Below are 19,742 nucleotides of genomic sequence, written 5' to 3' on the forward strand. Positions count from 1 at the left end.
CCGTCTGTCCTGCTCACATCTCCAATGGTTGTACACGTTGTCATTAACGTGGCTTCACCTCATCATCAGCCACTTTGCTCGCTATAACACCATTGTCGGCACATAAGGACGCTGTCATAGCCTGTCAGCGACGTTGATTAGCTGCGTATATACGAATGTGAATCGCATCATTGGCTGGACTATGGGATAAGGTGGCATCGTTCTAATCCCATATGGGAGCAGCCAGTCACTGACTAACACTGCAAAACAGAATTGTTAAAGATTTAATTTTAATTTCAATTGAGATTTGATTTTTTTTTTTGTGTGCAACACAGATTTTCTGTGCGCAGAGACCGTGCCAGCAGCGCGCAGTTGCACGACCGCAGCTTAGAGGGAACATTGGGCACCACCACAGTTCACTTCAACAAAACTTTACTTCAGATTTGTTTTCATGTTTTGATCCAGTGATGAGAGCCGTTTCCCCCATGTCCAGTCCTTGTACTAAGCTAGGCTAAACATGTCCAGGGCCTGTCTCTGTGCAGCTTTTAATCTGATGTTAATAAGGTAGAAATGGAGGAAGAAGAAAATGACTTCATCAATCAACATGCAGCTACCAACCCAAATGGTGAGGTGGTGGTTAGTTATTACTGTTGTTTCTGATCCCCTACATTATCCTACATTCAAATATATTCTCCAGCTACAATAGTGTTTGTGTTCCTAAAAGGATTTCATGAACGTGTTATTGTTCATGTCACATCTGCATGAAACAAAGAGGAAGTGAGGTTTATCCTTCATGATCACAAACTGTTCCAGCATGTAAACCTGAGATCTGTGTGGAGCAGCTGACCTGTACGATGTGCTCAACACAAACATTATTTACCATCAGTTACTGTGTGACTGAACCACGTGGGTGTATGAAACATCGCTTTTAGTTTTAATAGCACATGGCAACATTCAGACGTGAATCTATACAGTAACACTTTGATTTGTTACAGTGAGGAGACTGTTGAAGGAACGATGAGGGGAAACTGTAACAGCAGCAACAGAAACCAGGAGACAAAGCTGAGGTCTGGGTTCCTCTATGCTACACACAGCCTCCTGCTCCTGGACTTTAGAAAACACATAAATGTCTCCAAGTACACTTACTTCAGAAACTCTATTAAACTCATTACAAGTTTACTTCAGCTTTAAATTACTCACAACATCAGCACACATGAGTAAACAAAGTAACTCACAGCTACTGTTCAAGTTTAGTCATCTTTAATACAAATATACCTCATTATTATGAATCTCACAGCTACCTGCTCATTGAACTGAACAATAATTCTGTTTGACCATTAAAACAAAATATGTGACTGTAAAAAATGTTCAGACAGTAATTAAGAATCTCCTAAGCAATCCAAAGATAAAGAAAAGTTCACCTGCCAATTCTATAAAGCTTGGTTGTTTATACAATAATATCATTTAATGATATGTTTGGATCCTGACCTGACAGTTTCCAGTGTACAATGTGGACTCTGCAGTGCAGCAGACAGAAGCTTCACTCCCGAATCCCGCAGGTCATTGTTACTCAGGTCCAGCTCTTTCAGACTAGAGGACTGGGAGTTGAGAACTGAGGACAGAGCATCACAGCTTCTCTCTGAGAGGTTACAGCCACTCAGTCTGGAAGAAAACAAACAAACAAATTAAATAAATCAGTCAAATGAAACATTTTTAATGCCAGCATGCAATACAATTATTGGTTAACTAAATAGCTTCATTAAAACACAACTCTTCTTCTATAGCAGCACTTACTCCTTGCAAGCTCCACCTGCTCCACCATCTGAGTCAGAAGACATGAAAACAAACTGTAAATCTAGTAGAAACATGATTGGAAATCTTCTCAGATCCATTTGTACATTTAGAGCCTGATCCTGAAATATAGCAGCACGGACATTCACAGCAGCAAAGGGTTCTTGTTGATCTGAGCTGGCTTGGCCCTGGCTTATTGAAGATTAAAGAAAGCGGAATCAGCTGTTCAAACCCCCACAAGGCTGCCCGCTGTGACTGAAACAATGGGACGGGTCGTGACTTCTCAAAATGGGCTCATTGAACGCAGCACGGATAAGATCTTGAAGAAGCTCATGGCGGTCGTGAGTTCTCAGACTTTGCTCTTTGAGCGCAAAACTGATAACCTCTCGGAGAAGCTCGTGGCTCTCCAACGGGAGATTGAGAGACGAGTGACGGACTGTTAGATCAGCTGTGAAATTGACATGCAGTTGTTCGCACCAAAGAAAGCCACCATCATTTCATGCGGCTAACATACCGGCGCCAGCTGTGGTCTCAAGGCTTGAGCTGAACAAATCTCACCCTGATAACAGACGGTGTTTAGACTGTTCCTTCCCATCCTAAGCATGCTTATCCCCTCCCGGTGCAGACGGTGGGTCGAGGGGACCAGCGCAAATGCTGCAGGCCCGGGTGCGCTGTCTACACCGGCTGTCTCTCACCTTTTACCCATCCCTGTTGCTTGTCATGTGTTTCTATGGTGCATTAAGAGTTTTCATGTGCTCTGCGCTAAGGTCATTTTTTTTGTCTGTTCTCAAACTGATCTCCCTGTTGGAGCTCAGTTTGGGAGGAGTTCTTTTTTCTCCTCATCTTTCCTGATGTTGTGCATTTTCTGCTGTTCGGTTCCGGGTCGCTGCTCTAGCGGCTGACCGGCCAGCTACCTAGCCTGACCCGTCTCCCCAATGTGATGTTTGTGTATTGTATGTATGGTTGGAAAGCTCAGTATCCTAATTGCCCCTTGAAAATAAATACAGTGTTCTGAATCTGAATCTGAAAAGACGACTCTGTTCAGTAAATATTACGCTCATGCTGTCACCAAATACCAAAGGTAGGTAAAACTCTGGTTGTTGCAGCCATCCAGTATGACATGCTTTGTACTGTCCTGCTGCAGTTTGTGACACCTGGTTGATGAGTTGTGAAGGACGATGAAACAAACACTTCACTCAATGTTTTTCTTCTAAACTGGATGTAATTTGGGCAGCCAAGAGTTTTTCACAATCTATCCCAGCTGCAAATAGGAACACAACAAATAAATAACTTTACCCACTTGGATCCTTATCATTCAAGATTGTGAAAAGATTCTCTACTCAGAGAATACTGGAGATTTTAGATGAGAGAGATGGAAGATGATGAAGGGGAAGAGTTTTCAGAACTTGAGGCCTTTTGTCTTCACTGTATAGGACAAAGAAGACAGGAAGGGAGGGAGAAGTGAGGAGAATAACACACAGGAAATGGTCTTGGGCAGACTCAAACCAGGCCCTGGAGTCACGACTCTAACCTTCAGTGCATGGGTCACCTGCTCAGCCAGGTAAGCTACAGCAGTCAGCAGTGTGTGAGTTAATTTGAAGACAATGATGACTATAAGTCAAAAAAAAGAATACTATCATCAACCAACAAGGGGAAAACAGTGAGCTTGAATGGCCAAGCTTTGACCAAGGGTGGCTCACTCCTCGGTCTTCTTGCCCAAGGAGTGAACCACCCTGCATGGCTATCAATGTGGTGCAACCAAGGCCATCATACAGTACAGGCCATCCAAGCTGATTTTAACTTTTCCTCCCAGATACCACCTTAGAAATCATCTAGATTAGGATATGTTGGCTGTTCTAGATCCAATCACAACAAACAGAGAGCTGTTGTGTGTCCAAGGTGAACAGGAAGAATATATACATGCATAAAGTCAATAAAGTCAGAAGGTTTGCTTTAGACTGTGCTGCAGTTTATCATCAAAGACTGACAAACAGGCACCATGCTGCCAACAAATGGCATCAAGTTTGTTCTTTTTTTTAAAATCAAGATTAAATTTTATAGCAACCACAGCAGAGATGACCAGGGAAGGTGTGCTTGAGGGGATATAGCTACAACAGCTGGTTTCAGACTGAAGATGAACTGAGGTGCTGCAAACAAGTCTGCAGGTTCAGGGAGGGACAAACATCTGCTGCAACCAGATTGGAGTGAGAGGAGAGAGCATGCCAACAACAACAAAGAAACAACAAACACACTGTGGAAGACCGAAGCAGAGTTTAGTTTAAAGTGGAACTAAGGATGTTTCTCTGGCTGCCAGGATTCACTGAGTAATTCAAATGCTTTCTTTAATGCAGGACCCACCATGCATGTAAAAGCAAGTGTTTCACCAACATTTGTGACTAAAAATAGACCTGCAGTAGAAATGTATCTAGGAGCATGCATGTGAATATAAAGTATCACAACATCAGGCACATGCAGCCTAAGTGTTTAAACAAAGACTGATAACATAACAGCAGCAGTGATGATCAGAGTTTATGGTGAATCCAGTGTCTCGAGTTCTGGAGGCATCAAAGAGGTCACAGTTGTACTGGAGAAATCCCAAAACTTTAGGATACAAATTCATACAGAGACAGAAAGCCTGGTGAAATAAATTACTGACACAGTTGGATGTTAAAAGTAAAGACATGAGTACAAATGTACTCACAGAGCTTTGTTGGAGGCTTTGACCACTGGCAGCAGCCTCAGAAGAGCCTCCTCTGAAGCAGAGTATTTCTTGAAGTCAAACACATCCAGATCTTCTTCTGATGACAGTAAGATGAAGACCAGAGCTGACCACTGAGCAGGAGACAGTTTATCTGTGAAGAGACGTCCTGATCTCAGGGACTGTTGGATCTCCTCCACTAGAGAACGATCATTCAGTTCATTCAGACAGTGGAACAGATTGATGCTTTTCTCTGCAGACAGATTCTCACTGAGCTTCTCCTTGATGTACTGGACTGTTTTCTTATTGGTCTGTGAGCTACTTCCTGTCTGTGTCAGCAGACCTCGTAGGAGAGTCTGATTGGTCTGCAGTGAAAGACCCAGGAGGAAGCGGAGGAACAAGTCCAGGTGTCCATTTGGACTCTGCAAGGCCTTGTTCACAGCACTCTGGTGAAGAGATGGTTTAAACCACCAGGAGGTTGTTTGTTGTTGTTCCAGCAGATTGAGTCCAGAGTTGATGAAGGTCAGATGGACATGAAGAGCAGCCAGAAACTCCTGAACACTCAGATGGATGAAGCAGAACACCTTGTCCTGGTACAGTCCTCTCTCCTCTTTAAAGATCTGTGTGAACACTCCTGAGTACACTGAGGCTGCTCTGATATCGATGCCACACTCTGTCAGGTCTGATTCATAGAAGATCAGGTTTCCTTTCTGCAGCTGATCAAAAGCCAGTTTTCCCAGAGACGCCATCATCTTCCTGCTCTCTGGACTCCAGTGTGCATCTGTCTCAGCTCCTCCATCATACTTGACCTTCTTCACTTTGGCCTGAACCACCAGGAAGTGGATGTACATCTCAGTCAGGGTCTTGGGCAGCTGTCCTCCCTCTCTGGTTTCCAGCACATCCTCCAGAACTGTAGCAGTGATCCAGCAGAAGACTGGGATGTGACACATGATGTGGAGGCTTCGTGATGTCTTGATGTGGGAGATGATCCTGCTGGCCTGCTCCTCATCTCTGAATCTCTTCCTGAAGTACTCCTCCTTCTGTGGGTCAGTGAACCCTCTGACCTCTGTCACCATGCCAACACAGTCAGGAGGGATCTGATTGGCTGCTGCAGGTCGTGTGGTTATCCAGAGGCGAGCAGAGGGAAGCAGTTTCCCCCTGATGAGGTTTATCAGCAGCACATCCACTGAGGTGGACTTTCTAGGGTCAGTTAGGATTGTAGTTTTGTGGAAGTCCAGAGGAAGTCGACACTCATCCAGACCATCAAAGATGAACACAACCTGGAAGTCTTCAAAGCTGCAGATTCCTGCTTCTTTGGTTTCAGTAAAGAAGTGATGAACAAGTCCCACCAAGCTGAACTTTTCCTCTTTCAGCACATTCAGCTCTCTGAAAGTGAATGGAAATATGAACTGGATGTCCTGGTTGGCTTTGTCTTCAGCCCAGTCCAGGCTGTATTTCTGTGTTATGACAGTTTTCCCAATGCCAGCCACTCCCTTTGTCAGCACTGTTCTGATTGGTTCATCTCTTCCAGGTGAGGCTTTAAAGATGTCTTCTTGCCTGATGGTTGTTTCTGGTCTGTCTGGTTTCCTGGATGCTGTTTCAATCTGTCTGACCTCATGTTCATCATTGACCTCTGCAGTCCCTCCCTCTGTGATGTAGAGCTCTGTGTAGATCTGATTCAGGAGGGTTGGGTTTCCTGCTTTAGCGATGCCCTCAAACACACACTGGAACTTCTTCTTCAGGGTGGATTTAAGGTTACGGTGACAAACTGCAGCTTGAAGTTCTGAATGAGAAGAAAAATAAACACTCAATTCCAAAAAGAACTAATCTTTAAAACATGTTGCTCCATCTTCCATCTCTGGAAAATGTTCATTTATCCAGCAGCTTAAATCTTTAGATAAATCCTCTTACTGCTCTGCAGACGGTCAGCCAGCTCCTCCTGCTTCATTCTCCTCAGGAAGTCCACCGTGATCTTCACACATGCCTCTCTGCTGCTGCTCCTCTGACTCTCTAAGCATTCTGGGTAATCTGGACTCAGAACCTTCTGGATCTTCTTCAGCTCGTTCTTCACAAAAGTGATGATGTTGTCCTCCAGCAGCTGGAACAGAATATTTATGAATGAGCCAATCAGACTGAAATCATGGAGCCAAACATCAGATCCATGTTGGACACACTGACGATCCACTGGTCTACAAAGAGCAGCATGGAGATGACTGTGAACAGAACAGATGTAACAGTAGTTGTTGTACATGTACAGACCATAAATATGGAGTCCAGCTGTGTTTGATGCTGCTGGGCAGACTGACCACTGGGAACCTCTGAGCTCTGCTGCTCCACTCTGTGGAGGAACCATGAAGGATTAGATCAACACAGGATAAAGATCCAGGAGTTTCTGCTCAAATAACTTCATCTGAATCAAGTCTGTCAAGTTTTAAACTCTCAGATTGTGAACATATCAGTAATTTTCAGTCTGTTTTCATGGACGTCCTTTCAGTGGTGATGTCAGGGATGATTTTGAAGAAGCTCATCAAACTGAACCATCAGCAGATCACTGCTCCAAAACCAGAACATGATCCGAGTCTCCCTCCACCACCAGAACACCAGCTTTACTAACGTGGTAGATCAGTGTAGTACAGATCAATAACTGATGAGTCATTTGATCAAAATCACTGAGTGCTTCACGTCTGACCCTCTGATGCTTCTGTAGACATTTTGCATATTTAATGAATGTCTGACAGTTTTACATTCATTCTATGAACACAGTGGAAATGTTGTGTTATAGTCTCCATGTTGTTTCCAGCATCATAAATTCTTAAGTTCAGAAAATTAGATTCTTTCTTCACAGCTGAAAAACAACAACATTTATTCTCTATTGAAATCTGCATCGTCCACTCCAAAGGTCACAATCTGAAGGTAACATCTGGTTTTGTTCCCTGTGGTTAACTCTGAGCATCAGTATGGTGGGATTTATCCACTACATCCACACCACTGTGGTTCAGTGTTGTCCTGATGGAGTAACAGCAGCCAGTATGATCCAGGCTTTAGCTGCTGGGTCTCTGTGTGACCTCTCAGACTGTTTAACAGATCAGACACAAAGAGAATCAGAGCAGCTCTGTTCTTTAAAGACAAACATGAACCCACTCAGGTCACACTTTCCCCACAGATATGAGCATCACTGTCCTCAAACAGCAAATGACCAAGTCGAACATTTGGATCTTTTCTCTTTCATTGTTTTCGTTTTAATGAATCTTTGTAACAATCTGAGGATGTTTCAGGTCATATTTATCCAGGAAACACAAACATGTAAAGGAGTCATCACAGCTCTCTGACCTCGTTGCTCCAGGTTCACCACTGAAGTCTGGATTTCCACCTTTGGACCGGTCACTCCTCACAGACGGACAGCTGGACCCTGCAGACTGTGACCTCTGACCTCTGCAGACACAAACATGATTGAAGCAGCTGTGATCACACAGACTGCAGATAATGCAGCTGTTTCCTGTCAGTAACATCCTCTTAGATTAGAGTTCAGCTTTTTACAGGAAAACTGGACAAAACTGATTTTTGTTACAAACTCATTTTCATTTCCTCTCAGCTCACAAACACAGTCAGACAATCAACCAGAGTCAACACTGATTATAATGTCAGTGCAGAATTATTTCTGTTACTCAGTGAGTTCAGCTCTCTGACCTCGTTGCTCCAGGTTCACCACTGAAGTCTGGATTTAGACCTTTGGACCGGTCACTCCTCACAGACGGACAGCTGGACCCTGCAGACTCTGCTCTGTCCTCCTCTTCCTCCATCATCATCTTCAGTCAGTCTGAGAGGTAAACCACAAACACTCAGTGAGTTCACATTAACAGGAGGAACTGAGTTACAGTCGCTGACCTCTGACCTGTCATGTGACCATGAAACCAGGTCAATATGTCTGTAGGTTCAGTCATCCAGGTCATGTGATCTAAGGAGCTTGGAGAGAAAAGAGACGTCTTTAAGTTTCTGGAAGACGTTTCATCTGAGAAGCTTCTTCAGCTCTAAAACCAAACGGTGGAGAGTCCCAGATATTTAAACCTGAGAGGGAAAGAAAGCATGTCGCTGACCCACCACTGATGTTATTTCAAGGAGGAAACTGAGAGCCTTTGCACCAGGAGCACAAACATCAGCTCCAGCAATGATCCACTGATGTGTTTTTATTCCATGTATGAATGTTGTTATTGACAGAGATGACGTTTGTGTGTCAGTGATGCAGTGACTGTTGTTGTTACCTGTACAGGCTGGTTAGACTCTATGAAACAGATCATACAGATCTCTGCATGTTAGAAGAGACTATTAAAGGTCATGAATGAGACAAAGGCAGGGAGGCGTCCTTTACAGCTAAACAGCAGAGTGAGAGAACAGCCAGCACCTCTACATTTATCACATTATACAGCACATGTATGATACTGACAGGGATGAGAAGAATTTAGTGATTCTGATCCCATCATTGATATTACTTATTGATTCTCAGTAGCTCTGCTCTGACAGTCACCACCATCACTGAGCAGCATATCAAAGACATTTGTGCACATTAACTGCATGTTGTGGCTCAAATGTTTGTGCATGTTGGAGGCATTTCCTCTTTGTTGTGATCAGTGTTGGTCATTACTCAAAACAGTCATTATTACACATATTACACAGAGCACTTTAATTAAAAGTAATGGAGTACGTTACTTCATTACTCCTCATAACATTACTTTGATGTTAAAATGAACAAATGAGCATGTAACAACATAAAGCTGAGGTACAGCCCCACACACCAACACAGATCCTGATGAGGTCACGTGATGTTTCTCTGAGTGTTTATGAACACAAATCAAAGATGAAACAGCACAAAGACACTTCAAAGTGATTCTACTGTAGAAACATGAACAGGTAGAAACCTGCAGCCTGACTGCTCATCACTTTGTTACCTGTTCAAGTTCAGCAGCAGCAGCTCACTTTATCACGGTGCTGGTCTGGGGTCAGTGTTTACTCAGCTTTAACCTCACTCTGGGTTCTTGGCTAGCTTAGCGTTAGCTTAGCGTTAGCTTAGCGTTAGCTTAGTGTTAGCAGCTGTGTGGCTAGCTTAGCGTCAGAGCTCTGCAGGTGTCTCGTGTGTAAATATTAATCACAGTGACAGTAAAGGAGGTAAAGGGCTGTGACGTCATCACGTACGCTGCGTCCTCTGTGGGCTCTGACTGAACTCAAAGTACAAACTACAAGTACACAAACACGAACGTAGCTCAGAGTGGCGGACACACTCGGCCTCGTTGGTCCAGCTGTGAGTCCGTTACCGTGAACTATGGAGCGGCAGATTTGTGCTGAACTAAGCTGCACACAGCTGATGTTAGCCAGGAAACATTACACACTGACTTTAATGGAGAGACCGGAAATACAAACACACACAGTTTGTTGTGTGAAGAAATCAAACACGAGCTGAACAAACAGTAAAGTTCCTAAAGACAAACTGTTAAAGGAGGAAACAAAGCAAACTTACAGTTTCTTCACACACCAACAACAAGCTCCACTCCACACCTGGACACTAAACACGGACACACAGGTGAGCTGCTTCCTGGAAGGAGGCGGGACTCCACCTGAAACTCAGCACAGGTGGGAGGGGCTCAGCTCTGTGTGTGCTGATGTGTTAACTTTAAAAATATGCCGTCTGACTGCTCAGACTGAGTCAGAGTAAAGTTCACATGCTGACGTGTGGAGACATGAAACCTTGTTGTAGCTGCAGGTGTGAACACACTGATCCCAGATCAGCTCTGCTGTATTTGTAACATGAACATTTCTGCTGCAAAGCTTCAAATGTTCAGCATGTTTCTCTGTTTCCAGTCTATAGATCCAGTCACACTTTCTACCTTCACCTGTGCAGTAAAGACTGAGAGCAGAGCTGAAAGCAAGCGTCCAATCAGGGAGCAGCATCAACACCTGAGCTTCATTCAGACTCTGTTATTGAAGATGTTGTTGGTACAAAGTTCATCTGCTGCTCACATGAATCCATGAAAGATTTATTTCACTGAATGTTTCTTCAAAGCTCATTTCAACCTGTTGAAGTCATGAATGAAAGTGCAGACTGAGAGTGGATCACATGATGTTTGAGGTGTGTCATGTGACATGTTCAGTATTGTCACACATGTCTAGATTGTCCCTGATATCATAACTGCTCAAACACTGATGATTATATTTGAAGAATTATTCCTGATGGCAGCAAAGTTTGAATGGAGCTCTCTGTCTGTGCTGATTTGTCGCCCTCTGGAGGTCAAAGCACAAACTGCATGATGTCACTGTAACCACCACAGAGACAGGAAGTGTTTTTATGACTGAAACACTGAAATGATGCTAACGGCTGTCGTTAGGCTCACTGACAGCAGTGCTGATGTGTTCATGTCAAACACTGGCTCAGGTCAGACTCCTTCATCCTTCTCCAGCGTGAGGCCGCCCTCAGACCCACAGGAGCTCTGACCTTTGACCTCCTGACCCTAACCATTTTAGTCTTGTTGCATCTTTAAATGCAAATCCTGTGAAATGGTCAGGGGCGGCTCTAGAGAAATTTTCTTAGGGTGGCAAAATCAAAGCCTTTTCCCCCCAAACACATATGCAGGTGGTTACATGTGGTTAAAATGATTCAAATGCAGTAAGTATGCACGTTTTTCATATAAATATAGTCTATAACTTAATTATTGTCTGTACCCACATGATTACACACTTTAGTTACATGAAACATGTGAGTTTTGATGTTATGTACTGTACAGCCTGTATATTAAATACATATGTAGCCCAATAAGTATAAACTCCAGAAAGCTACACAACATGGGGCGCTTCATTTACAAACACAAGTCTAACTTAAGTTTCACTGTTTTTGTTAGAAAACAGTCACATTGTTGCAGCTTAAATGACACAAAATGTCAGAAATCTGCACTGTCATGAACAAACATGTAAACCTCATTTTTCATGATTTGTTGGATTCACCCTCTGAGGTCTGAAACACAACCGGACATTTGTGACTCCTTTGAGTTTACGTTTGTATTTCACCCTCAGATTGTTTCATTTTATTTTTTCCTCCTCTTGCTTTGTTTGGTATCTTTTCAGCTCAACTGAATTTAGTTGTTTTTTCACTGACATACTGCATTAGTATTACTATTACTATTAATGTAACTATTACTGATCTGAAATCACACAAAGAACCTAAAATCCTAGCAGTATTTTTTACTGTAAAAAAACCACAGACGTGTTGGGTAAATGTTTATAACTTGAAATGCAAATATAAATTGTACATTTTGTAAACAGATACAACTATTTATCTAAAAATGCAGCCAATACACCTGCTGTTTTTTCATTTTCTACAACCATTTAAAATAGCACTCACCTTCCTTCATTTCCACAGTGTAACATCCACCCACCTGTGTAACATCCGAAATTCCCATGGTGTTGTTCAAAATGTGCTCTGGCACAATCATAAGCATCACTTGCTGCTGAAAACAAGAAAAAAGCCGTCCTGCTATGGGCTGAACCATTTGTTAATGTGGAGGGGGGGACACTATGGAATATATCCAGTTCTAGCATTTATATTCACTGCTGACTGTAACTACGCTCAAACTGTTAAACTTATTTTAATAAACAACACTGTCATATGCAAAACTGGGGTGGCACTTGGGGTGGCAAGGGATCATTTTAGGGTGGCACTTGCCACCCCATGCCACCCTTCTAGATCCGCCCCTGCTGATGAAGCCAACAGGTTCACTTCATTTGCAAAAAGCAGATATGAGTTTCTGAGGCCACAGTCTTCTGTGGCAGAAGGGGAATCAGGGGCAGCCCTGGAGGAGTCCACCACCCACCAGAAACAGGTCTGAGCTCTCACTGCAGTTGTAAAGGGGCTACACAGCCCACATGAGGCTGAGGGATGCAGCCTTCTGTCAGACTGTCACTAACACAGAGAAACACCCGTGTACACTCATACTCATGGGCACATACACCAATCAACCTAACCCCACTAACTGCTCGTCTTTGGACTGTGGGAGTCAGAGAACCCAGAGAGGACCCAGACATGGGGAGAGCATGCAAACAGGTTAGATGTTGGATTTGAACCCAGAACCTTCTTGCTGTCAGGAAACAGTACCAACCACTTTTCCACTGTGCTGCCTGTTTGACTCTGATACACCCATTTTTGAGCTCTTACAAACAGCCCTCCACACAACAGAGACAAACCATAAAGGACTTTGTGGCTTGTAGCAACCAAAGAAAGTTTAAGGTGCAAAATCAATAGGTTGAAAGGAAAGTAATAAAGGAAACATGTAATTATAACAGTAATGTTGACTGTGTATCACGTGTGGCATGTCATTGTGGGGCTGGCCTCTGTTGGGATTGAGAATATGTGATGGCGGGGGCAGGGTTGGTTACTGGGGTTTATCCTGATCTCCTGTTTAGTGGAACTGTGCTCCTTTGAATCCACAGCACTAACCTGGCACACACACATAAAATGCATCATTGCTACAGAGCACAGCAGGACTCATTATGAGTGGTGGGGCAGGCTGGATGGTGTAGAGGAGTCGTATCGCAGTGACATTGGCTCCCCTGCTTCACTCTCTCCTGCCCCACTAATGCAACTCACTAATCCCTCTGTCCCCTTTAGGTGGGGCTCACGCTGACAAGATAAAATAAGCTGCACGACTGGTGGGTGGGGGCTGTGCTGTCAGCCCCCCTGGGTCTGCTCCTCTGTGATCCTCAGTGGGCCAGTATGCCTCTCCTGGTAGCTCCATGGGGGATGGTGTGGTGGGTTGGTGGGTGCCATGGCGACTATGTGCGGACTTCACATTTTTGTCTGCTGTGACCTACCCACACCCCACTGGGCGGGGCCAGTGGGGTGTGGGTAGGTCCTTTGTGGGGCTTTGGACGTTGCCTGAATATTGTCAGGCAGCTGGGTGCTGTGCCTCGACCCTTTCTTCCTTTGCATTTGTGGTTTGGTGCCATAAATGCACAACATAGAAGAGCCACCTCGACGGGACAACACTCAGCGGTTCATCTGTCTCTCTTCCACAGCATGTCTTTATCCTGTCTTCCTTCTCTCACCTCAACCAATCACAGCAGATGGCCCCGCCCCTCCCTGAGCCTGGTTCTGCTGGAGGTTTCTTCCTGTTAAAAGGGAGTTTTTCCTTCCCACTGTCGCCAAAGTGCTGCTCATAGGGGGTCATATTGTTGGGTTTTTCTCTGTATGTATTATTGTACGAGCTACCTTACAGTATAAAGCACCTTGAGACGACTGCTGTTGTGATTTGGTGCTGTGTAAATAAAACTGAATTGAATTAAGAAACAACTCTTAGATTCCTCACATGATTCTCCTGTATTCCTACTGGACGCCAAGGTAATATAACATGGAAGTGTGTCGCAGTGCCTGGTGGCCACATGTTACCCATAAACTGTCAACCTGACCGTACTGTAGCTACGTCCAAAGACTAGTTAAAGATTAAAGCTTTTTGGGGGGTTAAATCTGACATAAAGAAAGAAAGAATAACATTAAAGTCGATTCTTTTGATCACTGTAGTTCTACTTTGAGGATATGATGTGTAAAAACCCTCAGTCGTGGCTGGTGGATCTCACATTCCTGGTCTTTGTAATTCCAGTTCAATGAAGCCTCATTTTCACCTTTTTCCAGGTAAATTTTCCCAACTGTTCTAATGTCCATGCTGTGGCATTGTCCCATCATTTGTATTTCCTGTTAATGGATTTTTAATATGGTCTGGGAAATTACTATATATGAGTAACTTCCTGTTGTATTGCAGCTTAAGGCCATTGTCACTGAAATAAAGCCCAAGTTGTAATAGTTTGCATCCAGAACGAGGAAAAGGAAGAAACCCAAACACTGCTCAGTGGATGAGTCCGTCCTGGAATAAATACCAGGACAAAACTAAAAAGAAGAGCTTGTTTCCTCGAAGCAACAACAGAAAGCTCTTTGTCTCTACAGATGTTTCTGGGAAACACGTTAACAATATTTAAACATTTGTTCTTAATAAACGTTTTTACTTAATGATGCTTTATGATATTTCTATCTGACCTAATGCAGCAGCGTATCCACATGAACTCTGCAGTGTTTCTACCCAGAGGCCACCGTGGTCCTTCTTTACTAATGCTGAGGGTTTTCTCCCAGCCGTGATAGCCTTTGACAGGTAAACTGAGTCATTCCAGCCCAGTGCAAAAATAACCTCCCTGTCTGCTCTTAACTTCACGCATCGATGCTAAAACGTTGCATAACTGAACCTGCAGACTGTGATCCTGTAGCTGTCGAGGAGAGGGCTTGATGCCGTCCATCTTCTGCTCAATTAACAACGCCTGCAACCTTTTGAGCCTTGGTCCTGCTACAGTCACAAATATAACATCATCACTCTTTATTTGATCCACTACACTGCTGTCATTTCTCTGTTATGGCCCCACAAGGTCACTGAATCAACCCCACAGCATCACGTACAAGTTTTCAAAGCGGTGTTCTAATCTGCTTCGAGCTTTCATCATTTTAGCCAGCCCCTCCGATCTTCTCCAGGTAAACACTACAAAGAAAGAGTTCAGTCTGCATAAAACATCTTGTGCATGTCACACGATACAGCATCCACAGCAGTATACACTGCAAACAGCAGAAGCTCTTCCTTCTTAGCCTTCGGTCCAGCAGTGATGACCTCCTCCTGCTTTTGGTTCAGATCACCTTTCTCCTGAAAATCTGAGCTGGGCTTGACAAACCCTCAGCTCAGCGTGATATAAAGGTAGCTCTTCTAGTGTATTTGCCATCTCCTGAGCTCTCATTGTTACCATCTCACATTCTTCTCCAATCCATGGTTAGGGAGCTGCTCATAGGGGGTCATATGATTGTTGGGTTCTTCTCTGTACCTATGAAGCGCCTTGAGGCGACTTTTGTTGTGATTTGGTGCTATATAAATAAAATTGAATTGAATTTTCAGGGTCAAAGTTCAGAGGAAAGTTTGTTCAGCAAATGAATGACAATAAATCATACATGTTTGCTGATTCACAGGTTAACAGCCTGGAGGAACAGGGCTGTGTCGTTCCTGTGATGCGATTCAGCTTTATTTCAGCCACTCAACAAAACAACATTATATTATATTTAATATATATTAAATATGTGCCAACTGATTCAGTACGTTTCATGTAGAAATATCTGTGGCAACTTTTTGTTGCAGCAATGATCTCAAAACACGGGGGGGGGGGGGGGGGGGGGGGGGGGGCTAAGATGAATGTCTGCTGTGAGGACAGGGGGTGTGCATGTGTTCAAGTCACATGACACGTCATTTACGCAACATTTGGTCGATTTAAAAGTTACAGTGAGATAAAATCATGTTATGGATTGCACTCAGTATATTGTGCCGACATGGTGAGATTGTGTCTGTCGAGCCGAGGAGAGCGTCGCAGTGCCAAAAGCTGTAAAATGAACTATCAGGCTGGAGTGTGCTGCCACAGCACAGAGCAGTCACAGAGTCCTGCAGGCAGAAGAGGAGTGATCGTGTTAGCCACCTTACAAAACAAAAAGACATGAAGTGAAAAGCAGAGCGCAGAGTGAGGCAGAAGAAGACAGACTGGGCCAAGTCCTGCATGTGCGAGAGCGAGCGAGACCCGGGACAACGTCATCCGCCTCGCCTGGACTAGTCCGCCGGCCGGAGGAGGGACAGTGGCTGCACTGTGCAGCCGAAGACTCACTTTGATCGCACAGGAGACGAGCGACGCAACCGGTCCACCGTCCGTGCAAACCGCGCCAGGCAGCGTATTGCACGCTGGAGGACACCGAGGAAAGTCACAGTAGGAGCGGCGCTTAGTGAGAGGTGATGTCGGGGGGACATGGCTTCTTCTCCGGTCACCCCAGCATCGCTTGAAGGAGAAACACCTTCACCCACCGGGAACGAGGAGCCCGCGACCACCCGACAGGTACGACACGCCTCCGAGACCCTCTGCGCGCCCGGTAACGTTGTAACGTTTTACCGAAGTTCATTCGCAAACACACCAGTTTAAGATGGACCCGAGAATCAGCACACGGGAGCACTGGTGTCTGACTCAGCAGAAACGGCTCGACGTGCGTGTAATGCTTCGTATTTGATAACGATGGAATAATTCTTTAAAATAAGCACACAGATAAACACTGGTGGGTGGAAAAGCTCGTGTTTTGGTGAAATGAGTCCCGCCTAGTCCGGTCTACACCTCATTCAGCAAACATCTGAGTCACCCTGAGACGCCAGTGCGCGTCCTTGTGATGCAAAAAGCCGTAAGTGACACGCTGTTTACACGCAGGAGCAGTTTAACACATGCAGGTTGTGCCAGTAGGCGTTTCCTTCAATGTGACACCAAACGTGTAAATCAGTGCTGGGAGCGGATGTTGGACCTGATCAGTCTTAATCTGACAAACTGTAGTTCCTGCTCTGTTTCTAATTCAGCCCCATGACAGACAACCAGCATGTTCTCCTGTCACGTGTTATTGACACGCACATATTTAGTCCGTGTGTGGGATGTTAAAGGTGAGTTTGTTCAGGGCACGATCAGACTGAGGCCATTTCAACAGGTGCAAGGAAGTGTTAGTGTGGTTACTACGGCAGCACTGATGCCCTGATGAGTGCACATGGCTGGAATGAAAAGTCAATGCTATGTATAGCATGAACTACTTGTTGTCTAAGGCGGTGCAGAGAGTGAGCAGGAAATATCTGAGGTTGGATATTTCAGTACATACAGAGCTGTGCAGAGACATTAGGATCTTAAACTATTGTCTGTATCTGGCAAAGCGAGAATCTGAGCCTTGTGTACAAACTGTCTGGTGTTTGTTCTGGCAGGAATATGAAACTACTGTGCACAGCATGCTTATTAAGATGGCCCAGGACCAGGTCATCTTGCAGGATGGTAGTGTTACATCGAGAAGGTTCCTCTTTAATTGTTGGATTTCTGTGTGAGTTTTCTCCCTGTGCCTCTGTGGCCTCTCCCCACAGTATCTGTGTTTGTGTTTAAAGTGTTTAAAGTACAGCACTAGATGATCGTATGGGTGAATGTGACTTGTTGTAAAGCACTTTGAGTTGTTGTCTATATAAAGTCTAAATGGAAATCCACTTATGTGCAGAGGACCAGAAGATCCAGCGCATCGAAATAAAAAGTTCTTTGCTTAAACAATGAATTGTGCGATAAAATATTAATTTACAAATTCATTTTTAAGTTATTTTATTTATTCAATACAAAAGTAATTTATTATCTAGTAATTTAATTTAAAAGAAAATTCTGTTGGTTTTTGTTTTTTGCCCTTCTCCCCCGTCCCTCTTCTCAGCTGTTTCTCTTTCTTTCTCCCCTTCTGTCCCCCAGTCAAGTCTGTCCCGTATTCAGTAAGTGAAAATAAAATAAACAATAAAAGGTGAATCAAATGGACCATTACGGCAAGGCTGGGATGGTCAGTTTGGTAAAGTAAATCCGTTGGGCATCTTTCTTTGCCTTTAGACAACAATTCTGATGCAAAAGAGCCAAACGGGACAGGCAAAAAAAAAATAAAAAATAAAATAAAAATTTATAAATCAGTATTTGAAAATAAATTATTATTCCATTAATAAATACTTCAAATCAGAAAAAAAAGAAATAAAATCTCAATAAAAACCTCACATCAAAAATCCTTTTCCTGTGTCGTCTCATGTCCAACATCTGTGTAGGCAGAGTGTAAACACAGAGGCTGAATGGCCTTTGGTATAGGTGCAAAGCTAAGACTGTCTAACCAATGACAGAGCTCCTTACCTCGCACCGGCTAATTTGCATTGCTCCGGGATTTTGGAAATTTATCCATTTATTCATTATGATGTGGTTCAGCATCATAATGCTGAACCACAGAAACACACACACACACATATATATATATATATATATATATATATACACACATATATTAGGGGTGCAACGATATTCGTATCGATATTGAACCGTTCGATACAGAGCTTTCGGTTCGGTACACATATGTATCGAACAATACAATATTTTTAATTTATTTCATCAACTTTCCTTCTGCAGATGCTGTCTGTGTTGAGCGCTCAGTGGATCTGTGTTCGACTACTCCGCCTAGGCTGCACTGTCGAGCACAGATCCACTGAGCGCAGCGCAAGCTAGCGAGACAGAAGTTAAGCTCCTTGCAACATGGCAAACTGAACCTCCCCCACCCTCATTCAGATCTGGTGTTTGGAACTATTTTGGTCTTCATGTGACGTATGACCCTGAAGGTAAGCGAGTCATGGACTAAAGTAAAACAGTATGTTGGATGTGCCATGCAATGCTCAATTACATGGGTGGGAACTAGTGTGTTAGCGCAGTTAGCTCGTTAACGTGTTGGCCGTCCAGCCCCACGCACGGGGCGATCCGCGGTCGCTCGTTAACGGAGATTTGCCGTGTTGTGGTGTTAAGGTCATTTCAGATTAACGCTGACAGCACTAGTGGGAACACAACGAATATGACTGCACATTTACTCCGACATCATCCTGGTGCAAAGACAAGTGGAAGCAGACAAAACAACAAGCACCATGCTACAAACTTTACCCGAGTCATTTAGACAGCTGTTAGCACAGGATTCTCCTTATGGGGACCTGATATGTTTAATATGCTGCTGAGAATATAGCCCAGAAGAAGCGTATAGTAGAGCTTTTATTTTGAAAGAGACATTTCTCTGTAATAAACTCTCTTTTCCAAAGATGAGCGATTCCTCCATCAGATAGATTTATTTATTATTATTTTGTTGTTTCAGCAACATTAAATTTAAAAACTGTACGTTTGAGTTAAAATATATATTTATAATTTTAATAACTGACAAATTAAAAAGGCATGAACATTTTTTGTATCGAAAAAATATCGAACCGTGACACCAAAGTATCGAACCGAACCGTGAATTTTGTGTATCGTTGCACCCCTAATATAGTTGTATATATGTGTGTGTGTATTTATACATCAATCCATTTTCTTGCTTATGGAGTTCAGGGCCTGGGACCTACTCCATGTCAGCTTTCAGTGTTTATGAACATGAACATTATGAACTCATGACTCCCTTGGGAAGTCTATGGTTTTTCATAGGCAGGGGATATTTGTTTTATCACAGTTCATTACCAAACAGAGCAGGGTTCTAATTGATTTGTGGCTTTTAGGATATTATGTATAGGTGTGTAAAAGTGGAGTGAATATAATTACAAACAGCAATGCTAGTGGAGTGATGACAGACAGGGCGGTTGGGGGGTGGTGAACAGTTTGCCAACAGTTCTCCCCT

At 43.7% G+C, this 19,742-nt stretch overlaps 2 protein-coding genes across 2 annotated transcripts in view; one reads left to right on the forward strand and one right to left on the reverse strand.

The window, feature by feature from the left end:
* Nucleotides 1-1,439: 1,439 nt before the first annotated feature.
* Nucleotides 1,440-6,829, reverse strand: LOC146679522 (protein NLRC3-like; the record flags this gene model as incomplete). The annotated part of the gene is made up of 4 exons (XM_085450390.1): nt 1,440-1,641; nt 4,472-6,251; nt 6,380-6,566; nt 6,728-6,829. Coding segments are annotated over 4 exons (2,271 nt in total), but the record flags the coding sequence as incomplete, so codon positions are not given.
* Nucleotides 6,830-15,787: 8,958 nt separating this feature from the next.
* LOC146679523 (uncharacterized) overlaps nt 15,788-19,742 on the forward strand; it is a 241,879-nt gene continuing 237,924 nt past the window's right edge. The window contains exon 1 of the mRNA XM_085450269.1: nt 15,788-16,405. Within this exon, the coding sequence (XP_085306395.1) occupies nt 16,319-16,405 (87 nt within the window). The 5' untranslated portion in view covers nt 15,788-16,318. The remainder of the gene's footprint in view (nt 16,406-19,742) is intronic.

Source organism: Copadichromis virginalis, unplaced genomic scaffold (genome assembly GCF_057382275.1).
Source record: "Copadichromis virginalis isolate Kocher_CV1m ecotype Utaka unplaced genomic scaffold, C_Virginalis_male_GT1.1 unmapped_scaffold_1, whole genome shotgun sequence".
Classification (NCBI taxonomy): Eukaryota; Metazoa; Chordata; class Actinopteri; order Cichliformes; family Cichlidae; genus Copadichromis; species Copadichromis virginalis.